We start from the raw sequence: 20,412 nt of genomic DNA on the forward strand, positions 1-20,412 counted from the left end.
TAATCATAAGTACATTTGAAATCTGGAAAACAATTGAATCAAACTCCATATTTTTCCAGATAGTGAAGAAGTTCTTCTGTTACATGCGATACGTATTTTGCCTTTACTTGAATACAGTTTTCCTAATTTGAATGGATAGACATTTCACATTAATTCTTGCAGTTTTCCTCCACTCTTTTATTATATAATGACATAAATGTAGTTTTGGTGCAGATATGCAAGTGATTGTAGCTGAAATGGCCTAACATGAATCTGAGAATAAGGAGCCACCTGGTGTCTCTGATCTATAGGGGAAGAGTTGGCAGCAGCCCAGGGTAATGCACCAAAACCTGTAAATGTCAGCCTCACCTGACTTCAACATATGAGCTTCAATAAGAGACAAGATTGGTAAGTATTATTGTAAGCAGAAAAACAAGAAGCATTGTGAAGGTGTGGTATGGACCAAGAATAAGAAAAGGTTGCATTCCTGAAGCTCCTGCCTTCAGGCTGTAACCTCTCAGAGGTCATCTGTTCTATATAAACCTCCTGTAGATTGTCCAGTACACAGGAAGCCACGGATGGTTTAATTCTGCTTCATCTGAGGTTGCTTAAATACTTTGCCTGCTGTGGCAAAAAACTGGAGAAACAAAAACTTTCAGAGACTGCTCCACCGCTGTCTAATGACAAACCTGCTCCCTTTCACACACACATTGTGTCACTCTCGCTGACAAACACCCTCTCACTCTCACCCTTGTTCTAATTTCCCTGGTGTCTCTGCAGTGAGCTCACTGCACTGCGACTCCCCACTCTCTCCCCGCCGTATAATAGAATATCGATCGCACGGCTTTTGCCGCAGTGTGTAAGCGAGTGTTCCTGTGGATGGGTGAATGTCTGGCTGGGGCCCTCCAAGGTCATTGCCATGGTAACCGGTGCATGGGGTCCTTCGGCTGTGCTGTCAGAGAGCACAGGTCACAGGGGTCACATGGAGAGGGGGAACAAGGGAGGGGAAACGAGAGCGAGAAGGGGGGGGCGGTTGTCAGTGAACGGTGCAGTTTGCTGTGCCGCAGACACACAAAAAGAGTGAGAGAGAAAGGGAGAGCAGGGATTCATGGCGTTTTATTCCACTGTGCATTCAGACTGGACCGGAATAATAACTGAACGGTACAGACGGGGTTCTGAGGGCCGCGAAGTTCAACGCAAAGCACTGCCAACCATGCACAAACAGAAGACAACCGTGCTGTTTTAGGACGAATCAGTGAGGAGGATTTATTGCACTTCCAAATATTCCAATACAAAAACACACCATTTCTATCAAATGTAAACAAATAGCATATTTCTGAAGCATGTTTTCATTAGCTGAACGTTCAAAGCAGACTGATTAAATATGCACACCATGAGAACAGTGAAACTCTCAACACAGCAAGCCTTCAGTACCTTGTAAATAATCCAGAAGCTTTTCTCAAATTAGCATTTCATTCAATAACAACAAGTATTTTAAAGCTTTATATGGCACTTAACCTTTGGAAATTACTCATAGCTATTTATAAATATGAAATATGCACAGAATCTGTTTCTACAGCAGAGAGTTTATTGTGGAAGCTCTATTTATAGATGGCGAGTATATCAGTAAAGAGCAAGAGGCTTTTGACACAAACCAGAGGCATAAGAGATTAGAAATATGCAGATCAAGGCCCATAATCTCACAATGTGCTTTAATTGATTATTGAAAAATTCATGACTTGTGCATATGACCATCTATGTACATGAAAGAGTGTAACAACAGTTCTTTGACGCAATGTAAGGTGCGTTGATAAATGCCATGTTAAATACCTGGAATATAAGATACACATATAGCTTGGAAACAGGTTCCAGAGCAGTTTTTCCCCCAAACACCTGAAGGCTGGTGCAATCACTGGGTCAAAAAGCCCAACCCTGCTTCAAGTTCAGCCGGGTCGTCACACGGACTCCATGAGGAGTTCATCTAAGTCTGTTCCCTCCAGCTGCCGGAAGGCGGCATGGGAGCCAATCACAAACAGCGTAGCTCCTGGGAGGAGACAAAAAAGGGAAAAATGCATTTTAGGACAGAGAATATGTCAAGCTTTTTAATAAAACAATAGCAGTCCATGGAACCGAATAATATCAGCAGGAAAAAAACTCAACCAAGGTTATAGAAATAGAACAGCCCTCATTAATCAGACATTTGGGTGTAAAGTTATTGTCACATAACATGCCTTTAATTCTACACCAGGCTTCAGATAGTGTGGACCTGAGGTGTAGCAGAGAAAATTAAGTTGTGCCAAAGCAACATTATTATTCCACACTAGTGCAATGATGAATAGCAGCACAAGTTTTTAGCACATTTCTTTTAGATTAAAGTTTATCAATAGTTTTTATCATTAACTTGGTTTGAAAATTTGAGAGGTTGGCTGCATCAATATACCATCGACTGTAAAAAGCAACCACTGAAGTTACCTGCATATATAGGTAAACAAAATAGCACACCTGGAGACTGACTGGAGTTAAAACTGTACATCTCCTACAGGAAATCTGTGGTTCAACTGAAATGAAAACAGTAAGGATACAGGGATGTGTGTGTCTGTATGGGTTGTCATGCAGCACCACAGTTTTACCTGCATGACCTTAAACAAAGTTTCAGGTTTTGTTTGAGTCTTTTAGTTTCTTGTAATTCTTGGAGAGAAGCACCTGAAAAAAGTGTGTATTTCTTTGAATAATCTTTTAATGTCACAGATTTTGTGAGCATGGCAACTGAAGCTATGAATATACATGTACAGTGTGTACAGTACCACATATTCTGTTGGAAATTTGTTGCCAGCAAACTCATGCTAGATCAGTAACATGTGGCAAGACCTAACTACAGTGGTTTTTTTGACTTACCAAAAACCCAGAAAACAGCAGCTCCAGCTCCTGCCAACCAGAACACGGGCAGAGAGACGGCTCCAGCTAAACCCATCTGGTGAGGGACGGTGAGCTCTTTACCTGATGAACAAGAGAGCACAAAAAAAACCAAATTGATAAACTTTATACATGCAGGTTTGTTATGCCTAGTACAGGACTAGTTGGGCTTACACGTAATGATAAAACGACTACATGCTTCCAAGAAAATCTGAGAAATGAAATTCATCCAAGCAACACACGTAAAAAATACATAACTTCATTTTATGCCAACTTTACTCACCAAGGATAACCAGCTTGGACTCCAGAGACTTGAGGTGGATAATGTAGAAGGCACCACCAAACACAGCCAAGGCAATCAGCAGCATCGGTGAGCTGATGCTGAGGACCAGGAGCACAGACAAGTCAATCACTCACATTTCAAGATAACAATTCTTATCTCATGACTGTTTAAATGTGTTTTAATCACACAGACTACAGAAAAACAACTGCTAATATGAGAACATGAGGTGCACATTATTTTGTTGTTTTGAGATTAAACCAACACTGATCCAACTCATTGAGGCCTTACATGCAGTAGAGGATGAGACCCAGAAAGATGAAGGTGTAGTTGCTGTTGTAAACCTCCACGTTTTTCACCACCCTCTGGCAGAGCTCTCCAAAGTTCCGAGGTTTTGAGAACTTCCGTTGGTCAACAAAACTGGCCCACGGGCGAATGGACATCCTGCGGCGGTCAAACCATTCTTTAGCCATGCTGACTGAGAGGCCTTTGGGAAGCCACAACCTGGAAAGTAAAGGCAAAGTAAAATACATATGAAAATAAAATAATCTATGTAATAACAGTGATGTAATCTGTTATTTTTAACATAAAAAAAATCTAAAGTGAAAGGTTCTTACTTCGCCAGGACTCCAGTAGCGCCGTTACCCCCCATTCCAGTCGGATGAGCATCCTCTGCACCAAACAGATCTCCAGCCTTGCTGTCCATGTCCACAAGGCAGTTCTCTCCCTTTGGTGCACCTGAGGACATCTGAAGACTTTCTGCTGAAAGGGGATTTCAAAAAATTTAAAATGTCTGGATGTAAAATGCAACTAAACATTGAACACATTTGCAACAAGTTGATCATCCAGCAGCTGCTACTCAAAAAGTGAGCAGTAATTCTTTTGGTGGTGGTACTTAGGCTGCCTTTAGAAAAACTCAGAAAATATTGCTTGATATTTAATAAATATCAAGAAAGTTCAATAGAGTTGCACTATAGTAGGAAAGCATACAATTGTAACATAGTATTGTTGAATGTTGTGATGAAGATATACGGTGTGATAAACATTTTCCTTTTCATCTAAATCAGTAGGTGAATTCACACCTCAGACACTTAATTCTGTATAACGGAAGGGATCAAAACCCATATAACTCAACTAATACACAGTTATCAAGTGGAGAATGAATACAAAACACATAAAATATAATTGACAACCTAGGATTACGTCAAAGGAGACTTTTGGGATTGTGATGTTGTACACATGCTTCAATGGTGACTGCAGTTATTTAATATATTATGAAGTTAACATTTATTACAAGCCAGTTTTGGCAATTTTTTATGTTACAAAGTGACATTTTATTACTAACGTTTAAAAAATGAAGCGGCCAAATTGGATTTTGACATTCGATTGGTGAAAAAGTCCAAATCTGTTCTTTCAATGTTAATTGTCACAGTAGTACCAGAAAATAATATTCTACAAACTTGATGAATAAGAAAAACAGAATCTGTTTTTTCAATAAATAACTTGGCGATCAATGAAAAAATTGCTACATCTGGCTGACAGATTGCTGTATTTCTAGTGTTTACCCGGGGAGTACTTGTTACATAAGGTGAGAACCACTGCCCTAACTCATTCAAATTACTTTACCTGTTTTTTTTTTTAATTCATTGAACCAACAGGGAGAAAATGTGTAGATATAAAATCTTTGTTTTAGTTTATTTGCAAAATTGTTTGGAAGATCATCACAAAGCCTGGACAGCTCAAGATTATTAGAGGGAGAAGAGTTCTGTAAAGCAATATACAAATATAAATAAAATAGCTTGCATGTTTTTAGAACCCACTATACAATACATTTGGTGGTTAAAACTTTAGAAAAAGTAGTTGCCTTGAATGGTCCTCAAGGCAACTACTCCTATGCTAAAGCCTGAAAAAAAAAACAATACCAATAGATCACTCTCAAATCCAAAGGCTTTTAATTTACACCAGAGAAAACTTACTTACGTATTTGAATAGATTGTTGATCAAATGTTGGCTCAAACCGGCTGAATGCCTTGTTAGTAGAAGGGCAGTGGAAAATTACAATCATAAAGGGCCTGGTCAATACCACATCACTCAACAAACATGATATTCATGAATCTGTTATTGTTAGCAATAATATTTTTATTTAGAGAGTCGCTTTGTTAGGTGATATCCATAAATATATGTTTAAAAACACAACTTTACCGGAAATTCAAGACACTAATATGTAGCTACTTTGCTAACGTTTACGTCAAGCGGACAGCTCGTCATAACAGCAAAACACTTTACAGACTCAGATACGTTCTTGACGACTATAGGACATTTAAAACTGTACATCATACAATCATTAATACAAAACCGAGGTACTCACTGAAAAAGTTTTATAAGACAACCTCCACCTCTTTGTTGCTGTTCAGGATCACGGATGTGATGTGGCCACAGAGAGAAAGAGAGAGGAGAAAAAAAAAACATATCAGCATTCTGATGCACCACATTGCCACCTATTGGCCAGACGATGAACCTCATTGAAAACGGGATGCTTCACAGAATATAAAGAGGTTGGTATTAATATCATTATCTTTCCATGTGTGTTTAAACTCGAAATGCATATCTGAATGTATTCTTGTAAGCCAAGCGACAGACATGAGATCAGCTGTGTGGTACCCGTTGTCCTTGTTCTTTACAGTTCACAGATCGCACAAAGAACTGACCGCAGATCAGTGGCGTAAAAACGTGACCTTACATCATCCGTCAAGCAAGGATATGATTGGTCGTTTTCCCATTGTTGTCGTCATCGTGGACGTTGGTCTGTGGAAGTTGCTAGATTTTCCAGCGGAAGCGGAGAAATAACAAGAGAATTGTAAGTATCAATTATGTATTTTATTTTACTGAAAGAGCAAGTCTAAAATGTTTCCAAATACTTCACAGCACGCTCTTTATTCTTAAGCAAAGCTGTGCTTCCATAACAAGAGTCAAGCGATGTTATAGGCGACATGTCGGTTAGCACAAACGGTAGAAAACGGCTGCTAACAAAGGACCGATGCATGTTAACAACCTACTAAATGCCTGTTGGTCTAACCTCCAGTTCTCAAGCAAAAGAAACTTTTTTGTTAAATTTAAAAAGCATTGTTGTTGTTGTTTTCCAATAGAAAACGTGACGGGTTACATAAACCATCACACGGCTCCACCAATCAGCGCTGCTGCTGGGCGTCAGAAGAAAGGACAACTTGTATTTGGCCTCTGGCGTTTTGCTGCATTCTGCTGCACAAAGCGACAGTTTAACAACCACAGCTAGTGGCTCGTTTGGCGAGTCTCGAAACAGCGTCGAGCTACTGACGATAAAAGGTAAATCCGCAGACCTCGATATGCTTTAGTTCCCTGCAGTACTGTCCGGTGACTAATGCTGGGCTGTTATGAAGTAGAGGAGCCTCTTATAATTAGAATTCCATTAAAAAGCTAATACAAATTCTACACTCAGAAATCCATTTCAAAGGTTTATTTCTGTAAGCTTCGATGAGTATGGTTTATAGTGAATGAAAATCCCCAATTTAGCTCTCCAGAAAACTAGAATATATTATAATGACAATGTGAAAAAGGAGCTTCAGTACAGAAATATTACCGCCTACATCATCATGAATGACTGCTGACTTGACAGTGGTTCAGCAAACAGTTATTGATACAAACAGCAAAGCACACAGAATGCCATTACTAATGAAGCTGGCTGTTCAAAGACTGCTTTGTCCAAGCATATAAGTGGAAAGTTGGATGGAAGGAAAACCTATGATGCAATACAAGGAGGCTTCAAAAGCCAATTGAAGAGTTAAGCATTGACAAGGCGTGGTCATTAGCTAGAGTCAGATCATAAGACTCCTGACACAGAGATGTATCCATGACATGGTTAAATTGCCATTTTATTATGCTAAGCAACACCTGAAACAGGGGGCGATGTAGTTAAGACAGGTTTAAGTACTTTAAAAAAAAAAACTTAGGTCCCAAGTCTGGACTGGTGTTGGTCTGCTGTGTTGTATTATGTCTAAAGTCAGAGCAGTGATCAACCAGAAGTTATAGAGCACCTTAAGCCCCTCTCTTCTGACAAACTTGATCAATATGCTTATTCAGTTTTCCAGCATTTACTGTTAACATGCCTTTTATTTGTTTTAGGGTCTTTCCTCTGTTTTTAATTATAAGACCCCGGTCTGAATCCAAAATTTAAGTCACTAGATTTAAATTGTGTTTTGAAAATTTGCTAATTAACAAATAATGCAGTTAAAAACAGTCAAGCAAGCTACAGCAAAAATTAAAATGTATATATAATTGCATAAGCTTTGTGAACCACAAAATATTTTTGTTTCTCACTGTCACCACTCCCACAATTAATTCTGCTCCATGGAAACTACCAAAACACTGCTTGACACACAACACTCACCTTTATTGTTGTTATAAATAATAATAATTTGAGAAAAAAAATGTCGGCTTCCTGGCGCCCATGGAGTAGGCCAAAGATTTTATTGTTTAAAATAATATTTGTATATCTGTCCTATTTGTCAGATAAGAGAGACCGTGGGAAGGAACCAAAGTGGAACTGTGACCATGGCTGCAGTCCAGTACCTAGGGTGCCCCATCAGGGACTCACTCCACTGGGAGGAAACAGAGTGCCTGAACTATTACGGGATGCTCTCTCTCCATGAGATGTTTGAAGTAGTTGGCTCTCAGCTCACAGAATCTGACATTGAAGCTCTCTCTTTCCTTTTGAACGAGACCTACCCTGCACAACACCCTCTTGACCCAGCAGGCTGGACAGTTGAACCTGCTGAAGACGATTCAGAGGACTCTGGTGTAGCACCAAGTCCACAGCTGCTGAGGGCATGGAGGCGGTTAAAGCCCAGCGGATCACAGCAGCCTTTAGAGGACTTGAAGTTTAAAAGTGGCCTTGAGCTGTTGCTGGAGCTTGAGAGGAGAGGATATCTCAGTGATGGCAACCTGGGACCACTGTTGCAACTTTTAAGAGTGCTTACCCGTCATGATCTGCTGCCATTTGTATCCCACAAGAAGAGGAGGACAGGTAATCATTTGTGATCTCATCTCACTCACTGTTGCCACTCAGTAATAGTCTCACAGAATTAGTCATTCATTTATTGGTTAGCTAATTTTGAATCTGTTTTTCAGTGTCTCCAGAGAGAATTGGACAGAGATTTGAATTGGATAAAACAGAACTAGTGTTTGGATTACAGCATAGCTGCAGAGAGACAGATATGCCACTCCCATCCTTCACACAACAGTTAACTACTGGTAAGTCTGCTGACCTGTGATTTTTATTGTAGACTAGTATTCATTCTGCTAATGCTAATATTTATAAAGTGCCTTCTAAAAGTTTTAAATTTCATCACATGATAACATACAAACTGAATTCAGAGTTCTCTCTGAATCAAATCATGTATGTATCATTTATGTCTAAATGATATTACGGACTTTTGTTTAAGTCTGTTTTGAAAAATGCACATACAATTGCTATTGCTGCAATTGTAATCAGAAAAAAACTGCGACAATAGCTGTTTAAAAAAAAAAAGTAAAATTTTTGCCCATTTTCTTACACTCAGGTAGTTACACAGACTTTGGGTTTTCAGATATTTACTCTCCAGCGCCTGGGTCATCTACCAGGATGCGGAGGAAGAAAAGGGGACATGGCTGGAGCCGTAGGGCCAAGAAAACAAGCAGACGGGTCCAGCCACTGCCTCCCCCATCAGGACCTCAGAAAGTGTCATGTGGTAAGTGCAGTGAATACATGTGCAACATGTCCCTTTTCAGTTTCCTCCCTTTGCTTTCAGAAAGACTTTAATTTTTCCTCCTATTTACTGTTTTTCCTTCATGTAAGTTTAATATCCAAAAACATCCGGTCTTCAGTCTGTTAACATCTTCAACAATTTTCTGTATTTTATTCACTGATGTCCCAAACTGATGTTGTTCATCTCTGCTGAACCTCAGCTTGAATCATCGCATTTCCTGAAAGCCTGTCATCTTTCTCACCATTTAGTGGAGAAACCAAATAAGCCATCTATTTAGAAGTGCTACTCTACAAAATGTTTCACACACTAGAGAAATAAGTTACCATATTTATTGTATGGTAATAAATATGGTAACTTATATGGTAAGTTACTATTAAAAAAAAAATTATTTTACCATATTTACTATAAATATGGTAAAATATTTGTTATATATTGTATATATGTTTGGTGAAGATAAAAACAGGTTAAAAATCATTTTAACACCTTAAGAAGTGTTGTGCATTTGAATTAGAATTGCCTTTATTGTTGGTCATAAAGGCAGAGATCAACTCTCCAGATTCAAACCCACTGCTGCTATTGTCAAAATTACATTTGTCTGGCTCATTCATTACATTTACCAACCTGCAGTTTGAGTGGTAAAAATCACAATTTGATGTTTATGTTTGGACAAAAATAATGTCGCCGTTAGAACTTTCTACATTCCTCTTTTGATCGGCAAAATCCAAAACATTCAAGCTGTTTTCAGTCCTACGTTCTTATTGGATGGACAGTATCCTAATAACTTTCTCAATCAGCATCAAAGATTTATTTTCTGTTTCTTCACCTTGACTTTCCCTACATTCTTGTGCCCTCATATAACATTTTCCTAACCCATTGGTCTGTGTTCAGCTGCTGCTGCTACGGATGGAAATTGGTGGCTACTCCCTATTCTTTTTTTTTTTTCTTTACTTTCAAGCCAAGTTTTTTAGTCCTGTCACCTTAACAGATGCCCTTGTTCTGCTTTGTTGTGCTGCTTTTATCTAATTTCTCTTCAATATTTGTAAAGAATAATTGAAATGAACTTAACCCGTGAAGATATCCCAAGTTGGTTCCTTCAAAAGAGAACAAAATCCCTTAAGGTCTTGGAAAAATAGTTGGAAAACTGTTGATGACCGCAACACATTAACTCAAGAGAGAATGGACACTAAATACTCCTGCAACAGATTATTTTATTGCTTTTTATCTGGGATGGGTATCAAGATTCAATACAAAACTGCTGATTATTCTTCAGATTTGAAATGTCACAGTAAGGAATTTTTATTTTCAATAATAAATTATCTCTTTTAAACTTAAACGACTTTAATGTGAAAAAACGTGAATATAACATGAAAATTGGAGTATTTTAAAATGTACTCCTTGTGTTGATATTTGGAATCAAATCATGTAGAAATTATGAAGATACCTAAAATAGTCATTTTAATTTTAAAGATTTTCCTTTTAAAATTGATGATTATCAGTCTAACAAAATAGAAATGTGCAACCTTTTTTGTAACAGTTGGTGTTTCTAGTAATTCATTAATTAGGCTTCCTCTGGTCTCTTCCACACACTTTAAAAATGAGACGGAACACGAAGAATTCAGCAGTCTTCCTAGTATGCATTAATCCATTAATGTTTTGAACTCAAACATAACTTTGGCACTGAGACCTTGTTGGTTTATTGTGGCAACATGTAGCTTATCCAGATTGTGTTGCCAGGGTACACCAGTGGGGAGTGGCCATCACAGAACTGAAACGGGAAAAGATATGTTGGTCTCATTGCATTCTCACTGGATTGTCAGATTTAAAAAATGTTTGAAGAATTCTTGGTGCTGGGCCTTTTGAGATTAGGCCCGTGACACATAGGGATCAATATGTGCTTTGTTCTCAGTTCTGGAGAAGTGCGCACTTCTCCAAATTGCACACAGACTAAATGCTGTACAAGCAAAGGAAGTCTTGTGTTTTTCAGGCAGCGCTTAAAATGGGAAATTCCTGGCATTGTACTACGGATGTTGCAGCACAACTTTTTAACACTCAATTCAGGGTTCAGTATTTTGGTAAAATCAGTAAAGACTGATTATTTTTTTCGTCCGAGTTACTTTTTTTGACTACTCGTGAAGATAGAATCACACAGCCGTGTGTCAGTCTATTGTCAACAGACAGGCCAGGCTTTATTTGCTCACTAATAGTTAAAGTTATGCTATGTATATGTACATAGAACAGGGTAATGAGAGTAACATATAGGTAAGATCTGCATAGCTGATTATTTTAGGATAGGAAGGGCTTCATGTAATCTGTTCAACATCAGCTCTATGGAATAAAATGCATCCATCTGCTGACAAACACAAATCATCATCAAATATTACTTAAATGTTCTATTCTCAAATTTTAAAGTATCTTCCACAGCACTGACAAATAAATCCTCTTATGTTTTAACTGTTACTTTTTCAAAATGGTAAAATACCTTTATTTTGTCTCAAAATAATTTAAAGGGACCTTTATCAGATGCAATAATTCTAGTAGTCATGTCAGTAAAATCCTAATAATACCCATCCCTTTCTCAACACTTGAATATGACTATTACACCAGAGTTTTTCCTTTTTGTTGTTTGCTCAGTTATTTAAGGAGCTTACACTTTGCTTGTAAAGGCCAATCTCTGCCTGAAAATACTAGATATTGGCCAAACAAAAAAAACTTCATGATCCCGACTTGATCAAAGTATAACCTTAGAAGGAAGACAGCCCTCCCCCATTGGTATTAAAGTTGAGTGATGTGCCTGTGAACATGCTGCTGTCTTGACTCCACATTTGATTCCACCAGGTTGACTCCGATTGTGACTCAGATCGAGTTACCTATGACACAATGGATCACGAAGACAGAGATCGAGACTGAGGAACAAAACAAAAAAGTCTCTCACTCCACTCTGTGCATTCGTACCGCAGTGTGCGTGATCAACTCAGTCATGTGCTCTCACAAGTCTGGGCCGATGCCTAAGGTAAAAAGAGGCTCTCCTCCCTATTACAACAGGGGGTGGAGCTGCTACTTTGCTCTGTATACGATGCTTGTCTATCATAGTATAGGTGCTCCTTACCTGGTCTCCTATCTTCAAATTTAATTGGATTTAGATAAATCATCTTTTGTTATCTAGTCTTGTTCACTGTGAAAAAAAGAAAACCTTGTGCCACAAAATATGGATTCCTTCCTGTTCTGACAAGAGTCTGTTTTACAGAACTGACCAGAGTCCTCAGCAGTGCGCTACAAATTCCTCTCACAAATCTGCAGCTTGTGTTCAAAAGTAAAACTACCAAGAGATATCTGGGTGGGTCTTAACTAGTCATGCCAATCCAAAACTGAATTGCATTTAATAAGAACGAATAGTGTGTACAGTGAGCTTAATAAATCTTAACAAATATGGCCAACATTCTGTCTTAAAACGTCAGTGAAATTACTCCTGAGTTTATAAAACTTTTTCTAAAACTGTTTCATCTCTTTAAAACAAAAAAATTTAATTGAAGCGAATATAAGAACTCCCAACTGCAAAATGAATAAAGTCATGAAGCGTCAATTTGCAACCAGTGCTTTATAGTAATGTGCCAGACAGAGTTTTATGGCCGATGTCCTTCATCCAGTTCTGTAAAATTTTTACCTGCCAATAGTGATTTTAACAGAAAAGGTAAATATTTTTCCTTAACTTTTAGGCATGTAAATGGCTGCCAACATTCATGCAGAATATATAGAGAAAAAAAATGTCAGATTTTTGGGTTCCTGACAAGATAGTTAATAGTAATAGAGACAGTCACCAGCTGATTTTGCTGCTCATTAAATATTTTCTTTCTGATCAACTGCTTCATTTGTGTCTTTATGCTAAGTAAGTTAAAAGTGACAGAAACAGTGTTATTGAGATGAAGTTGAATCTACCTCAAGCTTGATTTGTAATGCAGTATTGACAACAAGAAAAAAAATAGGTGAAAAAATGTATTTGTCCAAAAGGAGGTCATAAGATAAAACGGAAGGTAAACAAAGACATATGTTGGTCACATTTGTGAAAAAAGCCCATTTCACCTTTTTGGCATCATTAAGAAACACAATTTGTCAGTATGTGAGGACCAGCCCTTTTTCTTTCCAGAAAATCTAAGATGGCTGCCACTTTTAAAGAAATTACAATTATTTTTTTCTTCTCAAGCAGTTCTGCGAAAACAGAGTAGTGCCCTGCTGAGGGAAGCTCGTGCTGTATCTTATCTCTGCAACCCGTGTGAGGCCCCTCATGTGCGTTTGTCAAGACGGAGCAGAGATAGATAGGGCAGTTCAGTCCATCACTGGCCCCTAGCATTTCAACAGACCTTAAATAGTTTCTCTTGTCATGACTCATCTCTGAAACCATTTTCACCAGAGTTAAACTGTGACAATAACGACTGCCATTATTGCTGTTCCTAGAAGGGGTGCTTGGGGAAGCGTATGCTTGGTTTAATTGACTCTGTTGGTTTGCCTTTGCAGTTGGATCTTAAATTATTAGTCGTCAAGGTTGAATGTAAGAAAATTGTCCAACATAAGAGTAATCCCAAGCATCCCAGTGTATCATAAGGACATATTTAAGTATATCTGGATATATTAAGTTGACAATGACTCCTACTGGTCAGTCTGAAAGCTGATTACAACTAAGAAGTGCCTGCTTGATGTTGAAGGAAAAAAAAAAAAACAGCAACCCAGTCAACTATCATCCAACCCACTTGTGCTTGTCTCTCTTTCTTTTTCTGTATTCACAGTTCTAAACAGTCCCAACGTGTGTATCAGGATGCGATATCCTTACACACAAAGAGAGAGTGAGAGATCGAACACTAAATGTTCAAACCACGCAAAACGGTAAAGAGTGATTTGTCTATGGGACATGAGAGGTTTGTGTGCCTGTCTCTCAGATTTCCCCATAGCTCTCCACTCTTGGTCGGTTGTTCACCAGAAAAATGGATCGATAAAGAGTTGAAGCTCTCCGTGCCAAGCGACTCCTCATAAATGGGTACTTAAACTTTTTTGGGAGGGGTGGGGGGGCTGAGATGAGGAATCCAAACGGGCTTGGTGCTGAAAGTGAGTAATGAAAACTGTGCCTCCTAATGTCCTGTCTAAGTGGATGTCTCTGTGTCCGATGAAGCGTGAAGTGCTCTGTAACCCTAACAAAATGACTATCACTGTGTTCCTGTGGTTTTTAAATGGCCTGCCCCTCGCTATCACTGTCTTTACTCCTATCCTGCTCAGTGTGAAATGAAGGCCACTCATAAATGCAGTAATTGGCAAGTGTTTATCGTAGCCCTGGCAATAGCATGCTATGTAATGAAAGAAAAGGTCAATTTATAAGACTTTAAATGCCTTACTCTGACCACGGAAGGTACTTTATAAAAGTTAAAGCTGATTTGCAACCTATTGTATCGTCATTGAAGATTGATAGAATGCAACTCATGGCTGTAATACAAACAATAAAAGATTTACCTGGAGGCCTTGATGGGAAACATCCCAATTGTGAAATTTAATCAAAACACCTTTGGAAGTGTTTTTTTTTTCTGAGTCAAAGCAGATGTACACAATGGACAGTTGTAAAGTTTAACCAAAGAAGTTCCAAACCTTTAGATGGCAGAATCGTTTAAGATTTTTACACCTTACTTTTCTATTTCCTCTTCATCCCCCATACTAATCTTACTTATATTTGACTTTCCCCTGTTAGGTATTGCTGCTTTTGAACAAAATATGAGGCCTTTCCCCTCCTTATTGATAGACTGATCATTCATTCTTTGTAATATGCCTGCATATTCTTTTTTTTGGCCATGAAAAAGTTAAAATCTTTTATTAGTCCACTGAGATCGTAAAGTATGGCAATGGGGCCATGAAAAATACTTCCATGTACTCACTTTTCAGAATATAAATAATAAATTGTATAAAAAGGAATATTATAAAATTGTTCATTTGTGATGTAAGCCGTAAGAATTAAATGTCTTCATGAAACTGAATTTGTTCTTGTACCTTAATGCTTTCCTAAACAAAACCTGTTTGCTTTCAACTTTTATGAAGCCAGTTGGTTTTGTGCCTGAATCTTGCAACCAGTCCTTACAAATGTAACATTTAGATTGTCCTGTTTGAGCCAGTCTTCTGCTTTTATAATCTAATTACACTCTTCTGAAGAATGCAAATGAAAACCAATGTTTTGATACCACCCCTCTACAAATGTTAAGGGATTCAAAATCAATTCCTTTATTTTACATTTGCATTTCTAATGTTGGCATTTTCTAAATGTTCCCCTAATGAGTCGGTTGCCTTTCGCTGTGGCCTCAAACAAAATGTTGATTTAATGGGACTTTTCGCATCAGAGTGTAGCTGTTGAATGAGATTGAAAACGAAATGTGTTAAAGTTTCGTGCATAATGTCATGTCAACATGGACTGAAACTCTTGCAATTGTCTTTTCATCAGTCACAGGTAGAAGCTGTATGTACAGTATGCCTGGCCCTGGTACAAATATATCACTGCATCTGGTAAAACTCTCCCAGACACAAATAAGTTGAAAAAATATAGCAGGTTTTCAGTCATACTTTTTTTAAAAAAAAAAAAAACATAAATGCTTCATTTAATTTTTCTCTGAAATAGTTGAGGGGGGAAACTAACAAGTTCATTAGAGGTAAAATACATAAAATTCACTCTGCAGGTCAAAAAGTCCACATAGTATTTCAAGGCTTTTCTTCTCCTTGCCAGAGTTGACAATAAATGTAGTTAGAATCTGTTTTCTTCATAAAAGAGAGTCGTTCGTTTATTTACCTGAAAAGACAATTTACATAAAGATATTTCAGTCCCGATATTTGAAGACTTTAAATTGTTCCAGTATTTGCTCATGATTTCAGCAAATACTAAACTCAGCCCTTCTAACTTGTTAGAAGGGCTGAGTTTATAATTAGTTTCACTAAACATTATTGAATGAGCATGTTTCTAGATTGTGACAACTGCTGTTCTGGGAGAACTTTGATTGGGAGAGCTGGGTCTTTGTTGCAGCAAAAGTCATCAGCAGCTGGTTGCCTCTTGGAGCTCTGGAAAAATGTCATGGGAGATGATCTCAGCGTTGCTCTTGCTCAGTACAGTATGTATCCTCTAATCTTTCTCGCTGTGCTGTTGCATGACCATCAGTCCTGTAAACTGCGGAAACTCAAGAAGCTACTTATTCTCTGCAAAGAAACATAATATTGAGAGTCTGCCGAATGTAAAGATTTCAAGTATCTCAATAAGCCCGTCTAAAGCTTGCTACAGCTGAGCTGTTTTACAAAAAAAAAAAATTCAAGGTGTCGACTTCATTTAGTACTTGGTTACATGAACGCTACAACCATGATGTTTGTGGACCTTTTAAAGCTGTCACACTGAAAGTTCTCATGCTCCAGTTTCTTCTGATTCAACCGTTTTGTTAACAGCTGCCTATGATACTCAAATTCATAGAAATGACCGACCGAGAAATGGAACAACACTGCTGGATCAGATGAGTATTTCTTTCCTTGCTCCGACTTACCAACTTAAGTTTCACCAAAACAAACCGAGGGGCCAAATTCACAGCAAAGATGTTCTCAGATGGGTTGGTCTACTTCCAGTGCCCTCTCATCTCAGTTTACTCTGCATCGCTGCACCTTTTTTTGTCTGGAACTGATTTTAAAACAAAAAGAAATAATATTGACTTCGCCTTATTGAGTAGGAACTGTGCCCCCTTAACAAAAAAAAAATAAGAATCACTGCTCAGTTTAATACTGATGAATATGATGCCCAGTGGTGATGCAGTGCTGTGAAAAATGTTTACTCTGTGTAGATTTCTTCTCTTTGCTTTTTTGTCACTAAATGTTTCATATGCAGAAAACAACTTTTAACTTATCATTTTATATCTTAAGATGGAAATGCTATTTGAAAGCCAACCTTGTTCTAAATGAAAAGGGCTTTTGATCTAAAGCAAATAACTGGCAGCGCCACATTTGGCAACAACTCCTATAAAACATTAATAACAAACCAGTCAGTCCTTTACATCACTTAGAAAAAGTTTTGACCCATTCTTCTTTCCAGAATTCTTTTGATTCAGCCTAATTTTAAAGTCTGGCCTGTTTAATGTCAGCATCTCAATCACTTATTTCTCCATGCTTTTTGAGATTTTTTTTTAAACCCGTTTCTTGTCAGGCTGGTTACATTTAGAGTATTTTCTAATTCTACTGGGCTAACCGTAATGAGGCTTCAGACTGGTTTTGAAATGGAATTAAGTTTTCCTTTGAAATTCATTTTAATAGTCAATTTATGATTTAACTAAAGTAACAACTTTTTAACACAGCCAACATGTGACATATCAGAATTTAAAAGCTGTGTTTTTATATTATCTTTGGTTATTTTTCTCTGATATTAAAAGGTTTAATCTGAAACATTCAAGTGTGACAAAAAAAGCAAACAAAAAAACCCATAAAGGCATTGAATCCTTCTTCACAGCACTCTAGAATGAACCTAAATATTTAGTATCTGAACTTTTTTTTTAATGTTTCTTTCTTTTCCCCCTTTGTTTTGCCCTCATGACCCCTTAAAATCTTTCCCCTCTCTTTCTGTCATTATTTTCTTTCCTGTCTTCATTATCTGCTGCCTCCTTTGACCCCTTCACTTCCTCCCACCCGCCCCCACTTTTTCCTCCACCTTCTGCTGTTATCAGATATCCGCCTGCGCGTACGGGCAGAGTACCTGGAGCATGAGTCAGCGCTACGTGAGGGCGTCTCGTCAGACAAGCGTCAGCCGCTGGAGCGTCAGTTCGAGTTGTTCAGCAGAGCCAGTTCGCTGCTGCGCGCCAGAGACCTGGGCTCCATCGTCTGCGACATCAAGTTCACAGAGCTAGACAACCTGGAGGCCTTCTGGGCCGACTATCTGAGCGGGGCTCTGCTGGAGGCCCTGAAGGGCGTCTTCATCACGGACTCCCTGAGGACGGCCGCCGGCTCTGAGGGCGTCCGCCTGCTGATCAGCGTTGACCAGGACGACTACGAGGAGGGCCGCAGGCTGCTGAGAGCCAGGAAGGCGATGTCCTCCGGTAACGGTGGGCACACGCAGACTTGCTAGGCCTTGTGATCCAATGAGACTCTTTTGGTTGTATTATATGAAGCTTGAAAGAAACAATAGCTGGGACGATAATGGAAGGTTCAGGTGGAAGTTGGAAGCACTTTTAAGGCCTTTTTTTGTTTTGCTGTTGATGTGACAACCACTAGATGGCAGAAAGAACGATTGGCCCTTTTTGTTTATATCTTGCCTTTCAGTTTTCAGTCTAAGTTGGAACATCAATATTTTTGAATGAAAGAGGAATAATTATGGATTAGTCTGTTAAATTTGGGTTTATGTCAGGTGCTACATTATTAAACACCGGGATGAAACTGGAAGGAGGGAGAATTTTCTTTGACACAGCCAGAAAAGGATAAAAACGGGCCTCCTGGTTGAGTGATGACACTGTCAGTTATTTAATGGATTTATAAATATAGATTTAATAGATTTACTAATAAGAAAAAGCATAGTCAATTGACTAACTGTATCAAAATTTGAACATTTTATTTTCTTCTATACTTTTTACTTGGTTCTGGACAGTCTCATTTACAACTCCACCACTAAAACTAAAAACGCTATTTTAATTTTGTTTGAAAAAATTTTGAAAAATTGGGAATTTGGTTAATACTTTATTTAAAAAACCATGAAAAAAAAGAAGAAATAATTTCTGAATCAAACTAAACTTGAGCAAAATCAGAAGACTGTGAAGCTTTCACCACAGTTTGACTTCTGCATCGAACTTTGGAGAGCCCCGCCGACACAGGAGAGACAAGATAACGCTGCCCCGTGCACCACCATAACCCACCGTATGATTGCTGTGGTCAGTGGATGCTTTAGTCATCAGTAGATGACAGCGGTGATTAGGAACAGGTCTCAACGGACCATGGAAGATTCATCATCACAAGCTTGTCAAGAGTGGCCCTGATAATGTAATGGTGGCTTGTGCCTGGGCTCCCAGTTAGGCCTCAGCAAGTGCTTCTCTCAGCAAGTAAAGCACAGGACGGAGCGTCAGTCAATACAAGTGATGTTGGAGAGATCAAAATCAAAAGTGCACATCCCAGCTCCACTCAGCCCTGCGATGTTGGCCCAGTAGAGTGGCTCACGGACAGCTGTCTACTTGCCCTGCTGGAACTAATGCCTGGACTTCACTCATAGAAGACGATCAATAAGGCCTCTCTCTCTTAAGTCCCTTCATAGTGGCAAGACTTAAGCAGACAGACACTGTCTGAAGTACAAGTCTCTGCAGGGCTGAGCAGACGCCAGCGAGAGGACAATGGACAGATTTCCATGTTTACTTTGTGTTTTTGGTAAAGAAGATAATAATGTATGTTTGTACTGTTCACTAATTCAGGGGACTTTTTTTCTTTGGAATAGTAGTCATTTTTTGTGAAAATCTTTATATATCGGACTTCTGGTGAATAATAAAAGTTTTGATGACCACCTCATGTTGCTTTTTGATTTATTCATATTTGTCCTCAACATTTTGCATAGTTGCAAAATTGGAAAAATCAGTACTGTCATTCATTAGCTATTTGGCTAATTTATTATTGGTTCTTCACACTCTACATCTGAAACATTTGAAGTTGATTCTTAACACAAACTTTGACTTGATTATAAAGTACTACTGCTACTTGAGTAAAAAGTTTGACCACTCTACTCTGCCATTGTTTTTCCAAAGTTTTAAATCTTGACGTTTTTGAAAAGCGAATCAAAAGACCAGATCTTATTTAAAACATTTTTTGCCTTCCACAACCGCTACGTCAACCTGCTGTAAAGATGCCACCATTGTTTGTACAAGTGGAATCTCCCAGCGTCCAGAAACTTCTGTGACAAATGCAGTTCTCTTACTGAACGGCCCTCGTGGAGAACAGTAATGAGGCCCAACCCTCTGGGAGAAAACCTGATGGGGTGTTTTCTACCCTGTTTGGAGTACGCTTTGTTTGATGGCCAGCTCAACTGCCCCGGGCTTGCCTTCGGGGAAAACCTTCTTGTTTTAGAAAGTCCAGTTCTCACCCGCCCAGCCCTAAAGCAGAGAGCAGTGAAGTGATGCCCACAGGTAGATTTAGGCACTTTCTGTGAGAAGTCAGCAGAACTACAGAGAAACGGCTCAAATGATACTGTGATGTCCTTCCTCAGAACTCTCTCTGCCTGCGATGCTCTTGCCATTATGAGATATTTTCTTGGTGGGGGAAAAAAAAAAGAGACGCACACAGTTGAAATCAGTCGTTTACTTGTATAAAAAAATACTTTTCTTTTTTTTCCCCAAATCTCTGACTGAAGTAAAATTAGACAAAATCTCTTGTTTTAGGTAAATTGGAACTACCAAAATTATTTATATTTGCTAAACACCAAATAATTAATCAGAAATATTTGCTGAT

General features: G+C 38.5%; 2 protein-coding genes across 5 annotated transcripts; one reads left to right on the forward strand and one right to left on the reverse strand.

Annotated features, from left to right (window-relative positions):
* Positions 1–1,216: 1,216 nt before the first annotated feature.
* rabac1 (Rab acceptor 1 (prenylated)) lies at positions 1,217–5,671 on the reverse strand. 4 transcript variants are annotated; one of them, XM_055048147.1, is made up of 7 exons: positions 5,541–5,610; positions 5,153–5,201; positions 3,790–3,934; positions 3,464–3,676; positions 3,176–3,273; positions 2,875–2,976; positions 1,217–2,023 (listed from the first exon to the last, which is right to left on the reverse strand). In XM_055048147.1, exons 3-7 carry the CDS (start codon positions 3,918–3,920, stop codon positions 1,935–1,937), a joined length of 633 nt encoding a protein of 210 aa, XP_054904122.1. In that variant the 5' UTR covers positions 3,921–3,934; positions 5,153–5,201; positions 5,541–5,610; the 3' UTR covers positions 1,217–1,934. The 4 variants fall into 4 exon arrangements, with proteins under 4 accessions (XP_054904122.1, XP_054904123.1, XP_054904120.1 ...); XM_055048148.1 differs by having other exon boundaries at positions 3,790–3,931; positions 5,541–5,609; XM_055048145.1 differs by lacking the exon at positions 5,153–5,201 and having other exon boundaries at positions 5,541–5,671.
* Positions 5,672–5,855: 184 nt separating this feature from the next.
* Positions 5,856–19,479, forward strand: dedd1 (death effector domain-containing 1). The gene is made up of 6 exons (XM_055048150.1): positions 5,856–6,029; positions 6,319–6,514; positions 7,718–8,231; positions 8,336–8,458; positions 8,794–8,934; positions 17,661–19,479. Exons 3-6 carry the CDS (start codon positions 7,760–7,762, stop codon positions 18,056–18,058), a joined length of 1,134 nt encoding a protein of 377 aa, XP_054904125.1. The 5' UTR covers positions 5,856–6,029; positions 6,319–6,514; positions 7,718–7,759; the 3' UTR covers positions 18,059–19,479.
* The last annotated feature ends 933 nt before the right edge of the window (positions 19,480–20,412 follow it).

The sequence above is a fragment of the Poeciliopsis prolifica genome, unplaced genomic scaffold, assembly GCF_027474105.1.
Source record: "Poeciliopsis prolifica strain line A6 unplaced genomic scaffold, Auburn_PproV2 SCAFFOLD026, whole genome shotgun sequence".
NCBI classification, from domain to species: domain Eukaryota; kingdom Metazoa; phylum Chordata; class Actinopteri; order Cyprinodontiformes; family Poeciliidae; genus Poeciliopsis; species Poeciliopsis prolifica.